The sequence below is a fragment of the Adiantum capillus-veneris genome, chromosome 29 (assembly GCF_014529385.1).
Source record: "Adiantum capillus-veneris isolate H3 chromosome 29, ASM1452938v2, whole genome shotgun sequence".
NCBI lineage: Eukaryota > Viridiplantae > Streptophyta > Polypodiopsida > Polypodiales > Pteridaceae > Adiantum > Adiantum capillus-veneris.
The window spans coordinates 45,241,155-45,265,981 of record NC_140959.1 but is presented as its reverse complement, the minus strand read 5'-3'; the positions used below and the strand labels follow the sequence as shown (position 1 = coordinate 45,265,981).

General features: G+C 44.5%; 1 protein-coding gene across 2 annotated transcripts in view; it reads left to right on the top strand.

Moving 5' to 3' along the window:
* Nucleotides 1-23,849, top strand: part of LOC147419129 (2-oxoisovalerate dehydrogenase subunit alpha 2, mitochondrial-like) — a 31,369-nt gene extending 7,520 nt beyond the window's left edge. Inside the window, exons 5-10 of one of the 2 annotated variants that reach the window (XR_015187134.1) lie at nucleotides 22,447-22,546; nucleotides 22,622-22,733; nucleotides 22,832-22,971; nucleotides 23,055-23,240; nucleotides 23,390-23,621; nucleotides 23,723-23,849. Coding sequence is in view for 1 of the 2 variants with exons in the window: in XM_086505653.1 (XP_086361779.1) it covers nucleotides 22,447-22,546; nucleotides 22,622-22,733; nucleotides 22,832-22,971; nucleotides 23,055-23,240; nucleotides 23,390-23,560 (709 nt within the window). In the remaining variant the exon portion in view is untranslated. Of the gene's footprint in view, nucleotides 1-22,446; nucleotides 22,547-22,621; nucleotides 22,734-22,831; nucleotides 22,972-23,054; nucleotides 23,241-23,389 lie in introns of both variants that reach the window. The other variant, XM_086505653.1, reaches the window with a different exon arrangement.
* The last annotated feature ends 978 nt before the right edge of the window (nucleotides 23,850-24,827 follow it).

The following is a 24,827-nucleotide window of genomic DNA, read 5'->3' as shown; positions in this document are numbered from 1 at the left end:
AGAATCCACACGCAAAAAAATTGATGATGTGGTAGATTTCCGAAAATTGTGCTGGCATGATGACGTGGCAGGTTGTACGGATTTTCGTGTTTTGCGTTGGCTGATGATGTGGGAGCTGTACGGATTTCCGTAAATTACGCTGGCAGCTTTTTGGCTTTGCTTTTGGACCAGATGCTTTTGAGTTTGAAGGCTTTTTACTGTAAACTGCTTTTGGGACCTAGGGCCTTTAAATATGAGGTTAGGGCTCATTCTCTGGCATGCTTCTTGGAGAAGGTGCAGAGTCTAGAGTACCGACTTGTACTGTGTTGATGCAATATAAAGAAATACAGAAAGGGGCGCCAAGGTTTGGGGCCAATACTCTCTGGGGTGGAATTCTGTCACTCCATGTCGCGTGTCGTCTCTCTCTTTCAGTTCAGTTGTTATTGAAGTGCTAAAAGTTTGTTCAGTTTGTTCTTTTCTATTGGCACGTGGTGCCCGTCTTGTGACATGTGCACACTAGCAGATGGCGAGAGAGAGAGCTCTCCCGCTCTGGAAAAACGTCCCTTCCTCTTCTTCTTCTCTTGCCTTCTTCTCCCAGTCCACACACCTTCAAAAAACACCCTTCCAAAAAACAACCTCCTCCTCTTTTGCTCGTTTATGCCAAAAATAGAAACAAAGTAGGTTTATTTTTAGCTTTCACAGGCAATATGATAGGTTCCCAACGTGAGTCGACTACACACTCAATTTCTCAACCCTTTAACACTCATGGCGTCACGAGTGTTCCCAATAGGGTTATAAGGGCCTATATTCCTCTTTCTAACATGCTTCTCTTGGTGGTGTCTACCTCACTACTACTTTTCTATGTGGACTTCTTTCTATCTATTCTTTTAATTTCTCAATCTCTCAACTCTTTATGATGCTCAAGGGTTGACACCACATGACTATCGGAATTGGTCTATTTTTATGCGGTTTCTCTCGAGCAGTGTAGGAGCGTGGCATATCCTTGTGCCCTACAAAGAGTTCATTTATAGAGAAGGCCACTACGAGAGCCCTCCCAACCTCATATCATTGCACTAATGATACCAGTAAGCTATGATACCCATATTCCCATACCCTTTTGTTGTTGCCATAAGCTAATAGGCGTTGATGCACAAGCGATTTTACATTAGTAATTTTTCTTTCTAGGAAGTCGTATGCAGACTCTAATTTTCAAAGTTGGATAAGTTAAAGACCAATCTATCTCTAAAGTCTACCCTTTGATTCATTTCTCTCTTGTAAGCGTGAGGATTAGTGGTGCTAATTCTATATTTAAGACTAAAACTTCATACTTAAGATCAAACTGAGACTCAAGACGAGATCACTGATGTTTGATTGATTGAACGAATGCTTCAAAACTAAGTACAATAGGCTCCTTATATAGGAGACGAAGAGACACAAATGAAAAGACACGACTGATGGTGAAGAGACACTACTTTATACGTAAGGGCACATCCTTCCAGCGAAGAGCTATAACAATTGGACGAAGAGTCGCAACCGTAGAGCAAAGGGGTGTGACCAGTCGATGATGCTCCCCAACTTTTGGCGAAGAGGTATCTCTCTTGAGGGAAGGGTCGTGACCATCCAAGCGTAGGGGTTCTCCTTGGCGTGGCACTTTGCGTATCTGCAACTAGGACTAGATGTAATACTGTAACATAGTCACAATTGTGACATTCCCTCCCATTTAAAATGAGAGCCTCGGTTAAAGAAATGACTTTTGATGTTGATAGAACTCTGGAAAAGCATTGAATCTTTGAAAATCTTCAGTCTTTGAGTTATTTGAAACCTTTGTCTTGAACCTTTGCTTCTTGCGAAACCTTTTTTCTTTGACTGTTAAATCCCATGCCATTGCATTATTCAAAGAATTTATAGAGGAATCTGGCTTAATCAGGTTGACTGCAACAACATGTTGATCTTTAAAATCCTTCATAGGGGGTAAGACTTTTGGTTTAAAATCTTCCAATAATTGCGAAGTATGTGATGATAGAGGAAATCTTTTCAAGGCATTTTTTAGAGAAGGTAACTTCATTTTTATGAATCACTGGAGAGGATTTTGGATTGAGACAACAATCATCTTCCAATAACGAATCCCAAAATTCTTCAGATTCATCTTCAGAAATTGTCACTTTATGACTTGCAATTGGCATATCATCATCCAACAAAGAATCAAAGAAAGCATAGTCATCTTTTGACTATGAATCTGCAACTATATCCTTACCTTTGTTTGGTAACGAAGTATCACTTGAAAAAACTTCTTGCTTAAAATCATCTTTCTCTTCATGAATTGATTTAGGAGGTTAATCAACTCAAAAATTCATCATTAATAATTTCTGCATCTGCATCTGAGATCATATTCGTTTTATAATCCACTGTATCATGCTGTTTGACTAGTACACGTGAGGCTTGAATCACTCGTTCCACATGATAAAGCCCATGTAAACTCAATTCACGTCCATCTTTGAACAAATTGATAGTATGTCCTTGAAAGCTAATAGCAGGATCATATTGGAATAACCAATGCTGACCAAGAATCATGTCGTATTAAGATAAAGGTATGACTTCGAAATCTAGTCGATCTTCATAATTTTGAATCTCGAACTGCAACTATCGAATTGTCTCCTCACAAGTTAAAATTGATCCATTTGCTAATTCCACATCATATAAGTGAGATGTCTTCTGAGTCGGCAAGCCAAGCTGTCGAACTATGTGAGTGCTGACAAAATTATTAGAGCATCCACTGTCCACCAAAATATTGATGGAGCGACCATTGAGAGTTCTAAGTAGGGTCAGAACTTTCTTTGAGAGGCTCCAAAACTGAAGAATTGCATTGAGCATGCTTCATAAGAACAGTCGTGTTTGCTGAGACATGAATTGTATTGACCATAAATTTTCCTTTATCTTGAGCAAAAGCTGGTTGTTCAGAATTGGATGACGTTTTCGCGTTGGATTTTTTTTTTCAAATTAGATGGATTTGGTCTCTTTGTACCATCTATGGTTACCACCGCAAATTGTACATAATCCATCCTTCTTTGAAATCGAAGAAGCATTTGAGGAAGAGCCTTGCGGAATATTGGAATGCCGATCTTGAGAAAATCTTGTTCTTTACCACAATCAAGTGGAGCATTTGAAGAAGATTTGCTTTGAGATTGTTGATCTTGAGAATAGAACCTTGAAGTTGAATAAGGTGTTGTTGCGTGCTGCCTGAACTGAGATTGATGCCACTGATTTTGGCTATAGCTTTCTCTGCGTTCACACTGTGAAAAGCAAGCGCTATTTGAAGATCTACACTAGGGAAAAAGTTTCTTGTAGGGCACTGATTATCGCCAAAACGCTCCACATAGGCAATTGCAGCATCCAAAGTGGTAGGGTTGTATTTGTGCACATTGTCCTTTAGGGTTGGTTTAAGCCCGTCAATAAAATTGTGTAGTTTATTATAGAGGGACTGAGATTCTCTATCTCCAGAGTTAGTCTCTGAAACTCTGTGATGTACGCGGCCAATGTTACAAACTGCTGACGTCTCAAAGCCCTGAAGAATGGAGCCAACTTGCAGATCCCGGCCGAGGGGCCTAAACCCTAAGAAGAACAAGTAACAGAAGAAGAAGTCCTACCAACTTATGGGGACCTTGTTCGATGGGGCCCAGTGACATAAAGGAATTAAAAATAAAACATGACCCACACACACACAAAGGCTTGCGCAACAAGCTGATGACGTGGCAGAATTGTACGGATCTCCGCAATTTGCTCTGACAGTGTTGACGTGGCAGATTTCCACAAAACGCGCTGACTGTGCTGACGTGGCAGTTGTACGGAATTCCATGATTTACGCTGGTAGCTTTTTGGCATTGCTTTTGGACTAGAAGCTTTTGAGTTTTGAAGGCTTTTCAAGTAAACTACTTTTGGGGCCTAGGGCCTTTAAATATGAGGCCATGGGCTCATTCTCTGGCATGCTGATCGGAGAAGGTGCAGAGTCTGGAGTACCGGCTTGTACTGTGTTGATGCAATATAAAGAAATACCGAAAGGGGCGCCAAGGTTTGGGGCCAATACTCTCTGGGGTGGAATTCCACCACTTTGTGTCGCGTATCGTCTCTCTCTCTCTCTCTCTCTCTCTCTCTCTCTCTCTCTCTCTCTCTCTCTCTCTCTCTCTCTCAGTTCAGTTGTTATTGAAGTGCTAGAAGTCTGTTCAGTCTGTTCTTTTGTACAAAAAATTTGTAGTTTCTACTCGACGAGCTTCATGACATTCTTTCGCGGTATCCTTAGCAGAATCTTCCGATGCTGCAACGTTTTCAACAGTTTTTGAACTACATGTTACCCCCTCTGATGCCGTAGTTGGTACCTCCTCCTCCGGCATCAGAAAGTACGAGAGCTTCCAATCAGCAACCTTCTCAGCCGTCTGATCCGATCGGGGGAGACTTCAGGAATATGGTGCAACCATCCGACCCTGATCCAGTGCAACCGCCTTTGCCACCGCCATTGCCCCTACTTGCACCATCGCCGCCACCTGGCTACAATGGTTGGAGCCCATATGGATACCCTTATTATCCATACCTGGGATATGCACCTAACCAACCCAAAGATTTCAAAGATGACGGCACGACAATCAAAATTTTCACTTTTTCCGCGGTGAAAGATTGCAAGAAAGCATTGCAGTTCCTACAGCAATTCGACAACATCTATGCTTTGGGGAACTATACAGAAGAATCCAAGATTTCTCGAGCAACGAGATTTCTTAAAGATAATGCTATGCAATGGTGGAGTTCAATCGCGACACAATTGCATGCTCCAAGGACTTGACAAGCTTTCAAGACAGTTTTTGCACGTAGTTACATGACTTTGATCTTTGAAGTCCGGATTTTTGGCAGAGTGAGGCAACTTGAAAATGCTTGCGACCGAAACCATGGACGACTATAACCAAAGGTTTCTCGACGTGTACCTTCCGGTGTCCTTCTTTAAGTTCATTTCCTTGGAGGACTAGCGCGAGTGCTACACCATTGGACTACCTTCACCATTGCAGGAATATTGTCTCTTTAAGCAAGTCTCTACCATGCAAGAGCTTATGGACCATGCCGTGGTCAGCTACAAGCTCATGAAAGGAAAGTTGGAGTTTACCACAGAAGAACCTCCGGCCACTAACCAGAACTCCCGGCAACAACGGACAAATTCTTGGAAATCCCTTGAAAACCAATCTCAACGGCCTCGTCTGACACAACATCAACAAGACGCCTTGTTACAAGAAGGCTGATGCTTCGAATGTCTCCAAACAGGGCATACGTTCAATACATGTCCTGAGCGAGCCTCGACGTCCTCAGTGCAACCTTCTGCTCCCACGTCAGACAGATCCACGTGGCCACTTCCGGCCAAGAAATCTAGACTTGCTATTGGACTAGTACCCGATATTTATCATATACACCTCGAGATTTTTAATGAATTATGCAGAGCTTATGGAAAAGTCAATGGCTTGAAAGCCCTTATTTTCTTTGACCCCGGAGCTATGGAGAACTTCATCCATCCAGAATTCTTGAAGCAGATGCACTTTGATTATGGTGCAGAGGGTGGAGAAATTGAAGCTGAGCTAGCCACGGGGCAAACTCAGAAAGTGGTACCGCTCATTGGTGCACTTCCAGTGACTATATAAGATTATCATGGAAAAGCCAATTTCCACATTATGAAGTTGGGCAACTGCGACGTTCTCTTGGGCATGCCCTGGCACGACAAGAATGATGTAACTCTCCAGGTTTGGAACCGAACCATCACCGTGATGCAGAAGGGCAAGCCAGTTGTCCTCAAAGTTCGACTATCCGAACAAAGCCCTGAATGACCTCTCTAGTTGTTTTCTAGTTAGATACTTTTGAACATTGTTTGAGAAAGTATTGTTTGAAATTTGTTTGAAATGGATTCTATTTGTTTTAAACCTGTCTTGGTGCCGATTTGAATTGTTTGACTCTGGGTTTAAATACTGGTTTCAATGATCGGTGATTTTACTCCCAGGTGGAGAAGTGAGAAATACTGTTTTGTTATTGTTTGAACCTCGGACCCACCCAAGCAGATGCCTGGGGAGCGTTTTGTTGTATGTTTGAAAACCGCGGAACGACGCAGACCGATGTCTGGGGAGCGTTCCGTTGTATGCTAGAAAACTTCCGAACGACGCAGGCCGGTGCTTGGGGAGCGCTTGGTTGTATGCTTGAATCTCCAAGCGACGCAGACTGCGGTCTGGGGAGCGTTTGGTTGTATGCTTGAACCTCCAAGCGACGCAGATTGCGGTATGGGGAGCGTTTGGTTGTACAATCCTTTGAGCTCATGGACCGGACCTTTTTAGGTATTTGCGGGGGAAGTGACGAGGTAGTCGTTGAGTAGCTTCATACTGCAGACCGTTTGTCTCGGGGGAGTGCTCAGCGGTGCTGTTTGTTGTGTTTGTAACATGCATATGGGAGCATTTGTGTTGCATTCTGATGTGCCAACTACTGAATATTTTTAATTGGATGGGATTGCCCGTGTATGTAATTTTAGTGCATCAAGACACCCGTGGAAGATCAGTGTGGTCTGGGTGTGATGGCTAATTTTACTACGCCAGCATAACAAGAGCTCCAAACTGGACGAAAGGAGAAGCCAACTCCTTGATCAAAGAGCCGAAAGGAGAAGCCAACTCCTTAACAAAAAAAAAAAATAGTGAATTGATTGTCCCTCGGAAATTTTTGAGCTAACTTGAGTTGTTTTGTAGATATGCTGTAATCGCGGACGATTACTCTCTTGCAAGAAGGGGAGATGTCACAAATTGTTGACGTGTCAAAGCCTTGAAGAATGGAGCCAACTTGTAGATCTTGGCCGAGGGACCTAAACCCTAAGAAGAACAAGTAACAGAAGAAGAAGTCCTACCAACTTATGGGGACCCCGTCCTATGGGGCCCAGTGACATAAAAGAATTAAACATAAAGCATGTAAAGGAATTAAACATAAAGCATGATTCACACACACACACAAAGGCTTGCGCAACGAGTTGATGACGTGGCAGAACTGTACAGATCTCTGCAATTTGCGCTGACAGTGCGGATGTGGCAGATTTTCGCAAAAGGCGTTGATTGTGTTGACGCGGCAGTTGTACGGAATTCCATCATTCACGCTGGTAGCTTTTTGGCATTACTTTTGGACCAGAAGCTTTTGAGTTTTGAAGGCTTTTCATGGAAACTGCTTTTGGGGCCTAGGGCCTTTAAATATGAGGCCATGGGCTCATTCTCTGGCATGCTTCCTGGAGAAGGTGCAGAGTTTGGAGTACCGGCTTGTACTGTGTTGATGCAATATAAAGAAATACCGAAAGGGGCGCCAAGGTTTGGGGCCAATACTCTTTGGGGTGGAATTCCATCACTTCGTGTCGCGTGTCGTCTCTCTCTCTCTCTCTCTCTCTCTCTCTCTCTCTCTCTCTCTCAATTCAGTTGTTATTGAAGTGCTAAAAGTCTGTTCATTCTGTTCTTTTCTATCGGCACGTGGTGCCCGTCTTGTGAGAGCCAAGGAACCTGTCTCGCTCAGGCGGTGAAGAGAGGATCGGGCATGAAAATCTACATTGGCAGGTTCGAACGCCTTGCGAATAGCGCGCCGGGATTTATCCCAAGAAGGTGTGTGTTTACCATCAGCAACCTGTCGTTGCCACCAAAGAAATGCTGTGTCCTTGAGCAGAGAACTAGCAAGTGCAACTTTTTCACTCTCTACCATGTCCGTGCTTGACAAGTAGACCTCTATTTTGAATAGCCATTGGTCCAGTATGCGCTTGTCGCGGCGACCATTATAAGGCTCAGGTAGTTTAACATCCAGTTTCTTCTTCTGTGCAGCATTATAAATTTTATAAGGTAATTGAAGTTCGCGATTGTCTACCTCATTAGTTGGATCTGGTTCGTTTTGTTCGTCCATTGAAGCTTCGGAAGAAGGTAGTGGAGAAGCAGCATTAGTCGTCCGAGAAGTCGTAGGACGGCTCCGAGAAGTGTTTTGCGTCTGCATCTGATCCAAGCGAGTGCGAAGTGATGCGAGGCTTGTGGAAAGTGTGGCCATCTGCTCCTTGATGAGAGTAAGGGCGTCTTCAGATTGACCTCCATCGTGTGATGTCGGCATGGTTATGCCTCAAAGGGAACTCGACTAGGTGCAGGTTTTGGTTCGAGAACAAGTTCTGGGACGAGTGCTTCGAGAGCGAAAAGTTCCTCTGGAATAAATTTGCGCTCTGGAGTCGGGGAATCTAGAATGATTATCACTTTTGGCTCTGAGTAGGAGAATTTGGAATCACGATCACTTTCATGTGTAGCGGAATTCTCCGGCAAGATTTCATCAGGAAATTTTGTGTAACAGGTTATTCAATTGCTCTCGTCGGCGAAAGGTATTGTGTGCAGTGTGCACACTAAGCCAGCACTGGAAGAAGAAGCTGGAGGAGAACCTTCGAGAAATGGCATCGTTGGCTGTCTCTCATATCTTTTTATGTAAGCTGAAATTGTGTTCAAGAGGGTCACTTAAAAGGTGTGTTCACATGGGTTATAATTTAGGGCTTCTCATTGGCCAAGTTGTCTAGCGCTGGTGGGCTTTTCAATAGATAACGTTGATGCGGGTTTTAATGTAGTGTGCTGCTGGTTTTAATACATTGCGCGCTGCTGAGGTTTTACGTAAAATAAAGGCCAGCGAAGAGGTTTGCCAGCGAAAGGGTGTCACGAATCAGCATGCCAGCAACAAGGTGTAACTAAGTCAGACTTTGTAAATAATTAATTTATTTACGAGAACAGAATCATCTAATTAGTTGTGTGTACACCAGAATAGACCTAGCAGTTCTAAGGCCTCAGGTGAGCCTAAATGCGGGCCACAACACCTCAGAGGGACCTTAGCAGAAATTACCCTGAAGCCCTAGTGATTGGGAAATCGGGTCTTCAGAAAGGGGTAAGCAGTAGCCTCAGATTTTAGGCTCAGGAAAAATACGCGCGTCAGTACAAGCACATGAATGAGATGGGGTCCTTAGAACAGTGACCCTAAGGCTAATAAAGCTAATAAAGCCTTAGGGTAAGTTTCGTTAAATTAAATTTAACGGTCCGTGCTCGGGCAGACGGCCGGACAAGTGTGAACAGGTAAAGGCGGTGCAGTGCCAGTGCAGCATTGCGTCGGCAGACCTTTGGTGTTCTCATAAAAGAATCATTGGTAGCATTTGTTAGTTAGTTGCACATTTTTAATTAATGAGCTAGAAGTTTTTAAAGTCAAAAGTTGAATGGTTTTTAAGTTTTTAAAGTAAGTGTGCCAAGTGGCACACTTACCAATGCAAACTAACTCTCTCTCACTCTCACTCTCACCCTCTCTCTCTCTTCCTAGCGCCCCCTCTCCCTGATGGCTATTTAGGAGCCCCCCCTCCCCCATTTTCAGGGCTGGCAGTGCACCTACCCCCCCTAATGTGAGCGTGCTCTACGCGGTGGAGCCCTCCATTGAAGCTTGAGAGCAGCCCCTTGCGACATATGTGGTAGCCTTGTGCTCCCCTCGTCAAGAACAAGGGATCTCACAGTCATAGACACCTTCTGGTGAAGTTTCATCGTGAGAAGCTGCCGTAGACGCTCTCTTAGCAGAGTGCAGCTGCTGTAATTCTCTGTTTTCAGCCCCTAATCACCTCGATTAGGGCTGTTTTTCAGCAGATCAGCCATAGAAATTCTCTTCTCTCTCCTTATCCTAAGTCTACATCAAGTTTGGCGCGATTCCATCGCGAAGAAGACCTCTGTTTCGGCGTAGGGGTGTGCACAGGTAAGAATTTCAGGTTATGTGCAGAAAATTACAGCAAGCATGTGCGTGTGCATTTTGCTTGTTTCTCTTTTGTGTTCGATGCATGAATGAAGGAGCATGAAGGCAACACATAACGGAAGATGGACTCTCCTCTGTGAGAGCTTCCGATGAGCTGTTTCGGAAGATAGACTCTCTTTTCGAGAGCTTCCAACCAGTCTCGCAGAAGAGGGGAAATCCCCTAAGCAGAAAGAAAGTGGAAACACTTTCTCAGTCAGTAGTCAGAACAAAACAGAAGAAAGAATAGAGGACGGGCGTATGCCCCGTTCATGTGCTTGTAAAGATTCTCCCTTAGTAATAAAGATATTCTCTTTATGGGGGGGGACCAGCCCATCTTCTGGTCTCCAATGGAGTGTCAAGTTTTCTCTCTCCCTCTAATTCTCTTGAGTATTTGAAGTGCAATTAAACGTCAGTTTACGCTTCCGTATTTTTGTGACACAAGGAGCACCAACGCCTTGGGATTTTCTGTGCGCAAAAGGTGCAAAACGCCTAGAGGGGTGCGATAAGGATGAAGGGCTGCCCGGTTAGTGCCTTTTCACCGGAAAAGGTGCGAGCACTCTAGGCGAAGGGGTTTATGTGACAAAAGGGCAGCCAGCGAAGGGGTTTGGTGATTCAGCCCAGCGATTCAGCTTTGCGATTCTTCTTCATAACCCAACAATTGAGAGAAGAGTGAGAGCAAGGGAGAAGAAGGGGGGGGGGGGGGGGGGGGGGGGGGGGGGGGTGGGGGGGGCTGCCAACACGGTGCTTTTCACATGGAGGGGTGTGAGATTGAGCTCGAAGAGTCACATCCTCACGAAAAGCCACATGGAGAGTCACCGGCACAGATGGTTTCGAAAAGGATCGGGTACGCCACACACACACTCACTGCTATCTCGTTCTTTTTTTATTTTGTTTTTATCTACATAGAATTAAACATCTACTTAGTACTGGTAGTTGAAGTACACCATCTTTCCTCTGCGGCCATACAACACACTAGGTGAGGGTTGTGGGTAGGATCGGCAACGGCGAGGCTAGGTAGACGCCAAGTCCAAAGGCCCCGGAATTTGTTTTTGCTCTGATACCATTGTGAGGATTAGTGGTGCTAGACTCTGCACCTTTTCGAGAAAGCATGCCAAAGAATGAGCCCATGGCCTCATATTTAAAGGCCCTAGGCCCAAAAGAAATTTACATGAAAAGCCTTCAAACTCAAAAGTATTTGGTCCAAAAGCGATGCCCAAAAGCTGCAAGCGTAAATCACGGAAATCCATATAGCTGCCACTTCAACAGTCAACGCAAAACACGGAAATCCGTACAGTTTGCCACGTCATCATGTTAGTGCAAATTGCGGAGATCTGTACAGTCTGCCATGTCAGCAGCCCAACGCGAAATCTGGGTTTTCCGTACAGCATGTCAGCATGAATTCCGCGAATTCGTACAACTGCTTCTGCTTCTTAGGGTTTAGGCCCCTCGGATGTGATTTGAAGGTTGGCTCTGTTCTTTAGTGACTTGACACATCAGCAGTTTGTGATAGCTCATTCATCCACTTTCATGGGGCCGCTTGTTTGTTTGGTTGGACACGTGAAGAGGTTTGCTTCGTCAGTGGCCGAGGTGTCTTGAGGAAATAGAGAGCCCTTGATTGGAACTCTTCATGTCAAGATCAGGATGGACCTTGGGAGGGACTCATATAGATTGGGCAGAGGTATCTTTGCTCCATTGGTAATGAGCGGCTTTGATAGATGGGGAGTCCATTGATTGGGATTATGGGATCTGAAGAGGGTTTGTTACACATATGGCTGAGATTGAGGAAGCTATTTCGGATGATCGCATCGATTCTTATGCCTGCTCATGATGGTTGTGGGGTTTTTTTTGTCTTGGCTTGGAAGGATCCATGGTTTCCTCAGCAACGTAGGCTCGACACTGTTACTGTTCGAATTTCTCTTGAAAGTGATTGCTCTTTTGGCAAGCAATCTTGTGTGCATCCGATTTCCTCTTGAGAGGAGGCTCCATTGGTGTTTATGGATTTGGGAGGGCCTTTCATTATCAAAGCTAGTCTAAGATCGGGGTGAGTGGTTGTCTGTCACAAATTGCTGACGTGTCAAGCCACTGAAGAACGGAGCCAACCTTCAGATCCTTACGAAGGGGCCAAAACCCTAAGAAGAAGCAAGAAGAGAAGAAGAAGAAGTTTTACAGACTTACAAAGTCTTGACGAGTGGCCTATTTTTGAAGAAGAGTTCCCACCAACTTACGGGACCACGTTCGATGGGGCACAAGTGATATAAAGGCATTAAAAATAAAGCAGAACACACTGATGACGTGGCACTTGTACGAACGTTCCGCAATTCGCAACGGACTTTTAGAAAAATCTTGAAATTTTAGGAAATTGTTTTTTGGGGGCCAGCTTTTTGCATTTGATGCTTTTAGGCTTTGGGCTTGTAAATATGAGCCTTGGGGACCCTCTTTGGCACTCTTCAACGCGCAGATTGCAGAGGAGGTGCTCCTCGGCTGTTGTACTTTGCAAATCAGCAATAATAAGGAATACCGTAAGGGGCGCCAACATTGGGTCCAATGCTCTCTTGGGGTGAAACTTCACGACTCCCCGTCTCGTGTCGTGCATCTTTTTCAGTTCAGTTGTTATTTGAAGTGCTTAAAGTTGTTCAGTCTGTTCTTATCTGTTGGCATGTGGTGCCCGTCCTGTGATAGTGGTATCAAAGCATTAGGTGTATGCTTTTCTAAAAGCATACTGGTCCTACCAAAGAGTAGACAAAGCAAGATCGCACTTCCAAAGTTCATTGGAAATTTCAGTTTCGTGTTCCGACCCCGGGCTTATTAGCCACTCCCACCCTTACTTCATTGCACATCAGGCGCGCTCTTGTCTTCACCGCTCATGTCTTACAGGGCATAAGCCATAAAGATCACTTGCAATAGAAGAATCAAGATTTGTTTTGAGTTGCTATTTTTCTCAGATGCAGTGGTGGATGTCTATAGCTACCAAGCCTTGGCAAGCTTTCAAGAATTTTTTTGCCCGAAGTTATATGGTTTCTGGCAGAGTGGGGTATCCTGAAATGCTTGCCACTGAAACCCCAACAGATTACAACTTGCAGTCTTTAGACGTCTCTCAGCAGGTGTCTCTTGTTGATAACCGAGGTCCAGTGTGTTTGCCAGGTCTTGAGACTACCATCACCGCCACAGGAACATTGCTTGTCGAGGTTTGTTTCGACTATTCAAGAGTTTGTGGATCATGCTACAGTCAGCTACGACCTTATGGAAGGAACCTAACCCTAATTTTTGGTGCAGGTTTCAGGATGGAAAGTCAGTCGACTTTTTGAGCTCGACTGTTGTCGAGATTGCTTTTTAAGTTTGAATTTTGTTTGAGAATACTGTTTGAGTACTTGTTTGGTGATCCTGTTTGAAATAAATGGTATCTGTTTTGAACCTGTCTTAGTGCCGATTTGAATTGTTTGACTCTGGTTTAATACTGGTTTCAATGATTGGTGATTTTACTTTTGGGTGGAGAAGTGAGATATGCTGTTTTGGTATTGCTTGAAAACCTTGGAACGACGCAGACGGGATGTTTGGGGAGCGTTTTGTTGTATGCTTGAAAACCTCGGAACGATGCAGACAGGATGCCTGGGGAGCGTTTCGTTGTATGCTGGAAAACCTCTGAACGACGCAGACGAGATGTTTGGGGAGCGTTTCGTTGTATGCTGGAAAACCTCTGAACGACGCAGACAGGATGTCTGGGGAGCGTTTGGTTGTATGCTTGAACCTGTTGCTAATTGGACTATTTTCTTATTTTTAATGACTCATCTCTTTTTTTTAAGGATATTTTATTATGTGCACTAAGAACTGTTAAAAGATTGTAGCTACAGGAACTGCCATCAAGAACGAACAAACTTTGATGTGTCATTTGATGGGTGACGGTAAACATCGTGAAGGAGTTTCTGTAAGTTCGGTGGAAAGGGCCGGGTTACGAGTGCCCCTGATGCGTCACATGATGGGTGACGGGTGCATTAGTAAGGGGGCATCCCGTAGGCTAAGGAGGAAATCCGAACTGAGTAAGAAAATATGCGTAAGAACGCAAGCACAAGAATAAGGATGGGTTCAATGAAGCTTTTTACGAAAAATAGGAACAATCGCGGGAAGGCAGACGCTTTCCCGCGAGGAATCTATGTTTGCGTTGCATTCGTGCATGTGGTTGCATCCAGGGACGCCTGGGAAGTGTTGTTAAATGCATTGGTTTTAACTTATAAGGTTTTATTGAGTTTTTGGGCAGGTTCAGACCAATTTTAAAATATGCCAGCCGCCCACTTAATAAGTGGGCAGCCACTTAGAAGATAAAGCAACAAAACCAGCCAGCGAATTCTCTCTCCCTATTTTGGATAGAACGGCGCAAAAAAAAAAAAGAAAAAAAAGAAGAAAAAAAAAAGCGGCCGCGATCTCTACGCAAGCAGTTATTCGTGCCGTGGCCAGGGAGCTATAAAAGCACCACATGCCCTCACTCACGGGAGGTACCAACATCAGCAAGAGAAGACTCTGCCGCAAGAGATCGCGAGACTACGAAGCACGGAAGTCGCTTTTCCCGCGCAAGAGCGACAGGTATCTATTGTGGATTCGCCATACGAATTGTTGTCGCATGTTTGTGCGGTTTGTTTTGCAGGAATCTCCCGTCTTACGGGAAGGCCCTTCACGGGAAGTACGGCTTCACGCCTAAGTCCCTTACGGGAAAGTACGGCTTCGCGCCTAAGTCCCTTACGGGAAGGAACGGCCTTGTGCCCAAGCCCTTTACGGGAAAGCACGACCTTCGGGTTTAAGATTACAGAACGGAGGGGTTTCCTCGGGTTCTCGTGCTTGTATATGAATTCTCCCTGAATAAAAGAATACTCTTAATGGGGGGGGACCAGCCCATCTTTTGGTCCCCAATAGTGTGTCGATCTTCTCCCTTCTCTCACATTTGCAAAGTATTTTAATTTCCAGATTTTCAAGTGCTCGTGTACGCTCCCGTGTTGTGATAGTTGTATCAGAGCTCGGACTCCTCTCTTTCTCTGCAAAGAAGGACGATTCCGGGAAGAACGGGAAGAACCATGTCGAGCCAAGGGAGAAGCGTTGAAGAGGAGCTTCAACAAGTGCAAGCTCAGCTTGCGGAGTTGCAACAAATTCTACTGTTGCCAGACGTCCAAAAGCTTTTGGGCAGAATGAAGACAACGAATGGAACTGATGCAGCCAAGCATCCATACAACACTGTTGGCGTGAGACCACAGGAGGCGAGAGAAGAAGCACGTGCCGAGGTGCCCAAAGGATCTTTGGATCGGAATGAACGGCCTACTTCAAGGAAAGGCCAGGAAAAAAGCGCTCTCTCTGCTAGACGAGAGCAAGGACATCTCTATCTCATCTCCATCTTACTCTCCTGATTATACTTCTACTTCTCGATCATCTCGTTAGAAGAAGGAAGCAGCTACTACCGCCACTACCATACATCAACCTAAGATAAGCCTCGATTCAAGAAGCAAGGTCGCAAGTCTCAACATCTCATGAGAGTCTTCAAATCAGGTGACAAGGACATCAAGTTCGAAACCTACAACGGACGGAGAGACATCTCCAAAGCACTGTCCTTCGTCAGACAGTTTGAAGTCGCCTTTACCAATGGGCACTTCACAGAAAAATCCAAATTACGCCATGTGGGGATGCACCTCAAGGAAACGGCAAGTAATTGGTGGTTAGCCAAGATTCTGGAAGGTTCTCAGGCCAGAACTTGGGAGAGCTTCAAATCTGAATTTTATGAACAATTTCCGCCTGACTTCGAGCAGGACATACGGAAGGAATGGGACTGGCTTGCCCAGAAGGAACATGAAAGAGTAACGACTTATGTGGACAAGTATTGGTCGGTTCTTCTGAAGGTCACTCCCTTCATGAAGATTGCCGACGAGGAAAAGAAAAGAAAGTTCGAAGCGGGTCTCCAACCGCAGCTTCGAAAGAGTATGAAAGTGTATCCGCATGATACTCTTCAGAGGATGATGGAGTCAGCAATCATTGCTGAGGATTTGCACTAAACTGGGATGCCCAGAAAGATGGAGCATAGCACTTACCGTGCAAGACAAAGAGGGGTCTACGATGACCAAGGGGGCCAAGGAAGAAAACGTCCTCCATCGAGGGACGATGATCATTCTAAAAAGCCAGAGGGCACTGGCAAGCGAACTAAGTATCTTTCTCCTACTCAACTTCAAACTTTCAGAGAGGAAGGAAGATGCTTCTACTGTGGCGAGAAAGGACATATGAAACCGGACTGCCGGCTAAAGCAACAACGGCAAGAACAATCCTCTACGAGGCAAGAGAAAGCAAGGAAGGAACCCGCACCACCAAGCTCGAACTCAATTCCAGATGTTCAAGGAAACACTTCCTGATGAACTCCCTCCGGTACGCCCGGAAGATCACCGCATAGATCTCATACCGGGTAGCTCGCCTCCCAATCAACCCCCTTATCGGGTGAGTCTTGCTCCGCAAGAGGAAATTTTGAAGCAGGTCAACGAGCTTCTAGAGAAAGGGTTAGTACGGCCCAGTGCTTCACCCTACTGCTCTCCAGTTCTACTGGTGCAGAAGAAAGATGGCATGTTTCGAATGTGCATAGACTATAGGTCTTTAAACAAGATCATAGTCAAGAATCGTTTTCCGATCCCTTGGATTGATGATATACTTGATAAGTTGCAGGGTGCAAGTGTCTTTAGTCGCATAGACTTAAAGAGTGGGTATCACCAGATACGGATCGCCCCTGAGGATGTCCATAAGACTGCTTTCCGCACAACCTTTGGACTATATGAATTTTTGGTAATGCCTTTCGGCTTGACCAATGCTCCTGCGACGTTCAATCGCATGATGGACCGCATTTTCAGCCCGTGTCGAGCTTTTACGGGAGTATTCTTTGACGGCATACTCATCTTCTCTAAGTCAGAAGAGGAACATCGGAAGCACTTGGACTTACTGTTTCAAGAATTGCGAAAGCATGAGTTGCATGTGAATGCAAAGAAGAGCGAGTTCTTTCTCTCAGAGACACACTATCTCGGCCATATAGTCTCTCACAATCAAGTGAGTATGGATCCTGCCAAGATCCGAGTGGTAGAAGATTGGCCTATTCCCACTACGGTACATGATGTACGTAGTTTCTTGGGATTATGTTCGTATTATCGAAGGTTTGTTCAAGGATTTGCTCATGTAGCAGGACCACTTTATGACTTTACAAAGAAGAAGATTCCTTTCAGATGGGGATCGAGACAACAAGGAGCTTTTGATCGGCTCAAGTACTTGCTAAGCCATGAACCTATTTTGATAGTGCCTGACTTAAGAAAACCATTTGAGGTTCACTGCGATGCTTCAGGCGATTGCATCGGAGCAGTGTTAAACCAAGAAGGCCATGCAGTGGCCTACGAAAGCAGACGGCTTAAGGATGCAGAGTTGCATGCATCAATCTACGAAAAGGAACTCACGGCTGTGATTCACGCCTTATCCAACTGGAAGCACTATCTTCTAGGAGTGGATTTTGTGATCAAGACTGATCACCAGAGTTTGCGGTATTTTCTTACGCAAAGGAAACTATCTGAGAAGCAGATGAGATGGGCAAACTTTTTGTCTATGTTTCACTTCCAGATCCTTCACACGGCTGGGAGTAAGAATGTGGTCGCAGACGCATTGTCTAGGCGGCCAAGGGTGAACGCTATCACTTCGGTGTATCACCAAGAATTAGAAGCACTACCGGATTTGTATCCGAATGATCCAGACTTCTCCACCATTTGGGGAAAGCTACATCGTGGAGAGAATGAGTTTCCCTATTCCATTCGGGACGGTTATCTGTACCACCATCAGGCTATATGTGTGGTGGAACCATTAAGAAAGAAGATCATGGATGAAGCACATGCTTCGCCTTATGCGGGTCATCGGGGTATTCTCCCTACGACCTTAGCAATGGAAAGATATTTCTTTTGGCCTAGCCTTAAAGCAGACATTGATAAGTATGTCAGGGAATGTTTGGTTTGCCAAAAAGTGAAGTATGATCGGCATAAGATGCCTGGGTTGCTACAACCTTTGCCTGTGCCTAATGAACCTTGGGAAAGTATTGCCATGGACTTCATCATGGACCTCCCTAGAACTCAGACTGGAAATGATGCGATCTGGACCATTGTGGACACGTTTAGCAAGCAAGCACACTTTATACCAGTCAAGAAAACGATAAAAGCAGATCATATGGCTAGGGTCTTTCTGGCACAGATCTTTAAGCATCATGGAATGCCTAAGTCTATTGTGAGTGATCGAGATCCTCGCATGACAGGAAATTTTTGGCATGCCTTGATGGATAATCTTGGTACGAAGCTGAATTTTTCATCTGCCTACCATCCTTAAACGTACGGGCAAAGTGAGATAGCCAATTCCACAGTATTGGATATGTTAAAAGCTTATGTGTCAGACCGGCAATCTGACTGGGAGAAATATTTGCCTCTTGTCGAGTATGCGTATAACAATACCATACACTCATCGACAGGGAAAGCACCTTTTGAGATTCTATATGGTAAGCCTTTTGCTTCCACCCATCCTTTTAACTAAGATAAGATCTTTGCAGCAGATGAATTTGTCCGGGACTTGGACACAGCCTACGGGCAAGTTAGGAGAGCTATTCTACGCTCTCAGGAAAAGCATAAGAAAGCTGCAGACAAGCACAAAAGGAATCTAGACTTAACAGTCAGACAATTAGTCTTACTCAAGTTTGAGAAGGCAAGACTTAAGAAACAAGCATCTCATAAGGGGAAAGTGGTAAAACTATTATGGGCCGTTTAAGATCACTGAGCGAGTGAATGATGTCACTTTCCGATTAGAGCTACCGCCTAATTGGAAGATCCATAATGCTTTCCATGTCAGTTTACTCCGGCCGTATGTGGGACCGCCTCCAAGCCAGCCTAGTGCTGAGGAACCTCCTGAGGTTAAGGAAACAGAAGAAATACTCCAACCGGAGCAGATAGTAAGTCATCAGGAGCGGTCTCTCAAATCCGGAAAGATAACACGGAAGTATTTGGTTAAGTTTAAGAACTACTCGAATCTAGATGCTCAGTGGATGACGCAAGAGGAATTAGCAGCTTATCCCGAGATACTGGAGGTATATGTCCAAGCACTATAGGTGAGGTCAACTGTTTAGAAGCCAGAGGGATGTTGCTAATTGGACTATTTTCTTATTTTTAACGACTCATCTCTTTTTTTTAGGATATTTTATTATGTGCACTAAGAACTGTTAAAAGATTGTAGCTACAGGAACTACCATCAAGAACGGACAAACTCTGATGTGTCGTTTGATGGGTGACGGTAAACATCGCGAAGGAGTTTCCGTAAGTTCGGTGGAAAGGGCCGGGTTACGAGTGCCCCTGATGCGTCACATGATGGGTGACGGGTGCATCAGTAAGGGGGCATCCCGTAGGCTAAGGAGGAAATCCGAACTGAGTAAGAAAATACGCGTAAGAACGCAAGCACAAGAATAAAGATGGGTTCAATGAAGCTTTTTACGAAAAGCAGGAACAATCGCGGGAAGGCAGACGCTTTCCCGTGAGGAATCTATGTTTGCATTGCATTCGTGCATGTGGTTGCATCCAGGGACGCCTGGGAAGTGTTGTTAAATGCATTGGTTTTAACTTATAAGGTTTTATTGAGTTTTTGGGCAGGTTCAGACCAATTTTAAAATATGCCGGCCGCCCACTTAATAAGTGGGCAGCCACTTAGAAGATAAAGCAACAAAACCAGCCAGCGAATTCTCTCTCCCTATTTTGGATAGAACGGCGCAAAAAAAAAAAAAGAAAAAAAAGAAGAAAAAAAAAGCGGCCGCGATCTCTACGCAAGCAGTTATTCGTGCCGTGGCCAGGGAGCTATAAAAGCACCACATGCCCTCACTCACGGGAGGTACCAACATCAGCAAGAGAAGACTCTGCCGCAAGAGATCGCGAGACTACGAAGCACGGAAGTCGCTTTTCCCGCGCAAGAGCGACAGGTATCTATTGTGGATTCGCCATACGAATTGTTGTCGCATGTTTGTGCGGTTTGTTTTGCAGGAATCTCCCGTCTTACGGGAAGGCCCTTCACGGGAAGTACGGCTTCACGCCTAAGTCCCTTACGGGAAAGTACGGCTTCGCGCCTAAGTCCCTTACGGGAAGGAACGGCCTTGTGCCCAAGCCCTTTACGGGAAAGCACGACCTTCGGGTCTAAGATTACAGAACGGAGGGGTTTCCTCTGGTTCTCGTGCTTGTATACGAGTTCTCCCTGAATAAAAGAATACTCTTAACGGGGGGGGGACCAGCCCATCTTCTGGTCCCCAATATTGTGTCGATCTTCTCCCTTCTCTCACATTTGCAAAGTATTTTAATTTTTAGATTTTCAAGTGCTCGTGTACGCTCCCGTTTTGTGACAGAACTTCCAAGCGACGCAGGCTGTGGTTTGGGGAACGTTTGGTTGTACAGTCCTCTGAGCTCATGGCTCGGACCTTTTTAGGTTATTTGCGGGGGGAGTGATGAGGTAGTCGTTGAGTAGCTTTATACTGTAGACTGTTTGTCTCGGGGGAGTGCTCAGCGGTGCTGTTCGTTGTGTCTTGTAACATGCATATGTGAGCATTTGTGTTGCATTGTATCAAAAGAGCCGAAAGAAGAAGCCAACTCCTTAACAAAACAAAAAAAAAGCGCGAACTGATTGTTCCTCGGAATGACCCTTGGAAATTTTTCAGCTAACGTGAGTTGTTTTGTAGATATGCTGTAATCGCGGATGATTACTTTGTTCTAAGAAGGGGGTCTGTCACAAACTATTGATGTGTCAAGCCACTGAAGAACGGAGGCAACCTTCAGACGCCGGCCAAGGGGCCAAAAACCTGAGAAGAAGCAGCAGAAGAAGTAGAAGTTTTACAAGCAGCTGAAGTAGAAGTTTTACAGACTTACAAAGTCTTGACGAAGCAGCAGAAGTAGAAGTTTTACAAGCAGAAGAAGTAGAAGTTTTACAGACTTACAAAGTCTTGACGAGTGGCCTATTTTTAAAGAAGAGTTTCCACCAACTTACGGGACTCCGTCTGATGGGGCCTAAGTGACATAAAGGCATTAAAAATAAAGCAGAACACACTCAGAAGACTTTGCACCGAAAAATATGATGATGTGACACCTGTACGGACGTTCCGCAATTCACGGTAGATTTTTAGGAAAATCCAAAAAGTGTTTTGTTGGGGTCAGCTTTTCATATTTGATGCTATTAGGCTTTGGGCCTGTAAATATGATGAGCCTTGGGGGCCCTCTTTGGCACTCTTTAGCGCGCAGATTGCATAGGAGGTGCTCCCTGGTTGTTGTACTTTGCGAATCAGCAATAATAAAGAAATACTGAGAGGGTGAGTGCTCTCTGGGGGTGGAACTTCGCCACTCCCCGTCTCGTGTCGTGCATCTTTTTCAGTTCAGTTGTTATTTGAAGTGCTTAAAGTTGTTTAGTCCGTTCTTTTCTATTGGCACGTGGTGCCCGTCCTCTGACATTGTCAAACTCCAGGGGCTATTGTTCCCTTTAGAGTACATGGTGTGTATTGGTCGCTGTATTCTACTCAAGACACGATCACTAGCCTTGTAGCTTGCAATGTTGGCTTGATGAGAAGATCTGCCGTGCTTTCCTCTCACATTAAGTTTTGATCATGCATACGGAGTCTCAGGATCAGCAGGCGGGGTGAGTGATGGTGGTTTTATGTAAGATTCCAGGGGCTACCATTTCCTTTAGAGTACATGGTGTGTATTGGTCGCTATATTCTACCAAAACATGATCCCATCCCTCAGTGAGCTTTTAGCTTGCAGCATTGGCTCGATGAGAAGATCTCCCGTGCTTTATTGGTCATGCATATGGGGTCTCAGGATCAGCAGGTGGAGCTCATATTTGATGGGTCTCCCGGTGGCAGGCTCCAACTTTTCAACGTTGTTTTTTGCAGCACATAGAGGAAATGGTTGACACAGGGGACAGCCTTTATATGACACTTGAAAGGTTACAAAGGTGCACAAAACCATACAATGGAGTGAAACACCATTGAAAATTTTAGAACCTAGGCAAAAACAAAATGAAGAGGCCAAATTAAAATGGAGCCTCGAATCACTTGTTTCCTAAGATTGACATTCTATTCTTGGGACCATCCCTTTGTGAGATGTGACACATGTTGTAAAAGCCCCCTCAGACATTGGCGCCGTTGTGCTGGGGAAGGAGTACCTAGACTAGTGTGAACACATACGAAAACCAACAGAGTTACCTTAGATTAGTTAGATAGAGTAGGATAGAAGCATCCTTGGTCTTTGTATTTCGAGTGGTGAGTTCCTCATCATCGTCATATGAGTAGTTAGAAGATAGAGTAAAAAGATAAAGGCTGAAAAACTCAATCATACGTCAATCGGATTCGGACGCGTCCGGGAGTATGGTTGCCTAATCAGACGCATCTGGAAAAAACGATGCTCTCCACTACCTAGCGCTGCATCCACTGTTGGAGAGATGTATATGATTACATTGTCTTGTGGATGACTATGAGAAGTTCATAGCTAGCACGCACTTCTCTTTATATGTGAACACGACTTTCCTGAATTCATCTAGGACTGCGTGAGTCAAAAATTGTATATTATTTGCTTAGTAACATTCTTTTTGTGGCATATTTAGTACCCAATTACCACAAGCGGTTGGGGCTGCTTATGCTTTGAAGGTGGACAAGGCAGGTTCTTGTGCGGTGACATACTTCGGTGATGGAGGAACTAGTGAGGTAAGCTTTTGTAGAGGAATTTGATTATAGAAGACATAGCTTCTATTTATTAAAGACCTTCACATTTTTTTGCAGGGTGATTTCCATGCTGCAATGAACTTTGCAGCTGTTCTAGAAGCCCCCGTGTTGTTTATCTGCCGTAATAATGGATGGGCAATCAGCACACCAACTTCGGAGCAGTTTCGAAGTACACTCTCTTCTTTATCAATGGAGCATAGTACTTATGTGCATATCGCTCACGCTTTTGAAGCGATGTAACATGTTGTGAGTTTTTGCGATGTGCAGGCGATGGCGTGGCCATAAAGGGTCAAGCCTATGGAGTCCGAAGTATCCGTGTTGATGGGAATGATGCGTTAGCTGTTTATTTGGCTGTAAAAAGCGCCCGCAAAATGGCCATCGAGGAGTCTAGACCCATTCTTATTGAGGTGGGATCAGAAGTTTTGTTTGATGTTCTCAGGCTTTGTCCTTTGTTGTAAGGAGCTCTGCCTAATATGTTTAAGCATTCCAGGCACTCACATATCGTGTGGGACATCACTCAACATCGGATGACTCTTCCAAATACCGTAGTGTGGAAGAGATCGAACATTGGCGAACCAGGCGCGACCCAGTTGCAAGGCTTCGACTTTGGCTACAAAATAATCAATGGTGGTGTGATGAGGATGAGGATCTTTTACGACAAGATCTGAGAGCACAGGTATTTGATGTTTGGCTGTTCACCATTTTTGGTATAGCACATCATGCTACTTGTAGTGCTCGATGGTCGCTTGCTTTTGTCATTTGTTTTAGATTCCCCATTTGTTTGTTGGTTTCATGTTCTTGAAGAAACTAGTGTGTGTATTGCAGATGATGTCAGCCCTTCAAAATGCAGAATCCAGGAAAAAACCAGGATTATCTAACCTTTTTGAAGATGTGTATGATGTTGTACCGCAAAATCTCAAAGATCAAGAGCAGCAGACTCGTGCAATTGTGCGCAAGTTTACAAAGGACTATCCGGCTGATGTTCCGCTAACATAATGTTAACTTTGCGCATGAGAAAGACAGCCAAGTTTTCCAAGGACTATCCGGCTCATGAAGGGTAATGTGTAAAGACAATTTTATACTATTAAAGTCAAAATGAAACTGTACAAAATATTGGATGTATAGAAGAATTAACTGCTTGCACATTTAATTGTACAGAAGGAACCGTTGTAAGGGCCTCATTGGACTGGGCTTCAATTGTTTCTATATTGATTAAGCTCTCGAATGAGGGAAATTGTAATCAGGATGATCGATTTGTCAATATTTGTATTGGAAAATTATCATATGGTGTTGGTGTAAATTGTAAGTCTTAGTTCATTTGGCTTTCTCCTCTGAATAGGCAGCTATGGTCGCGAGACATGCTTTGTTGTATGTGCAGCTATTGTGGTCACTCCTCATAAGTTGGTTTGCACTCTTCACTCTACAAATGGAGTAAATAAGCAAAGCATAATTTCAGATTAAAATGTGGCAATTTTGGAATATGATAGGTTACTCTATTACGCCTCCCACCTACCCATCAATGTGTGACAGACCTAGGTTTTAGATTTTTTGTTCATTTTCTATTTTCATAGCTTTCCAGGCGGAGTATCAGATTTTATTGGGATGTAACTTTTGGTCTCAGAGGTCATTTTGGCCTTTTGAAGACGTTTAATATAACATTTCATTTCTCTCTCTCTCTCTCTCTCTCTCTCTCTCTCTCTCTCTCACACACACACACACACACACACACACACACACACACACACGCGCACCCGTGTGGTAGATTGGTTATGCCATTTTCCCTCTTGAATAACAGGTCTTGAGTCCAACTCTCCTCGTCGGATAGATCTTTAAGGTCTCTTGGGATAGTTTCCTATGACGTTAAAACTCTCTTCTTCTTCTCTCGTATGCGAGAATGTCGTGGTACTTAAAGTGATAGCCCACTCAAGACATCAAGGAATCAAGAGATATGCCAAAGCTACCAACTAGCTGCATTTGTTCACCTATTTCTAAAGGGTGTTTGTAGAGGGCCCTTTAAAATGTATATGGGTGTTCCATAAGCTTTTTTCTTTACTTTTGTGGCACCCTTATCCAAAGAAATAGTGGCAAATTGGTAGCGATTGCTACATTTTAGGTAGGGGGTGCCTAAACCACCCTGATCATCCTTTAGGTGGGCTACAAAAGGTCAGAAGTGCATGATCACTTGCTATAGCCCTTTTTCCATCCTATTTCCAACGTTTCGCGTGGGATTATGGGGACCTTCACATTATTTGAAGGGCCCTAT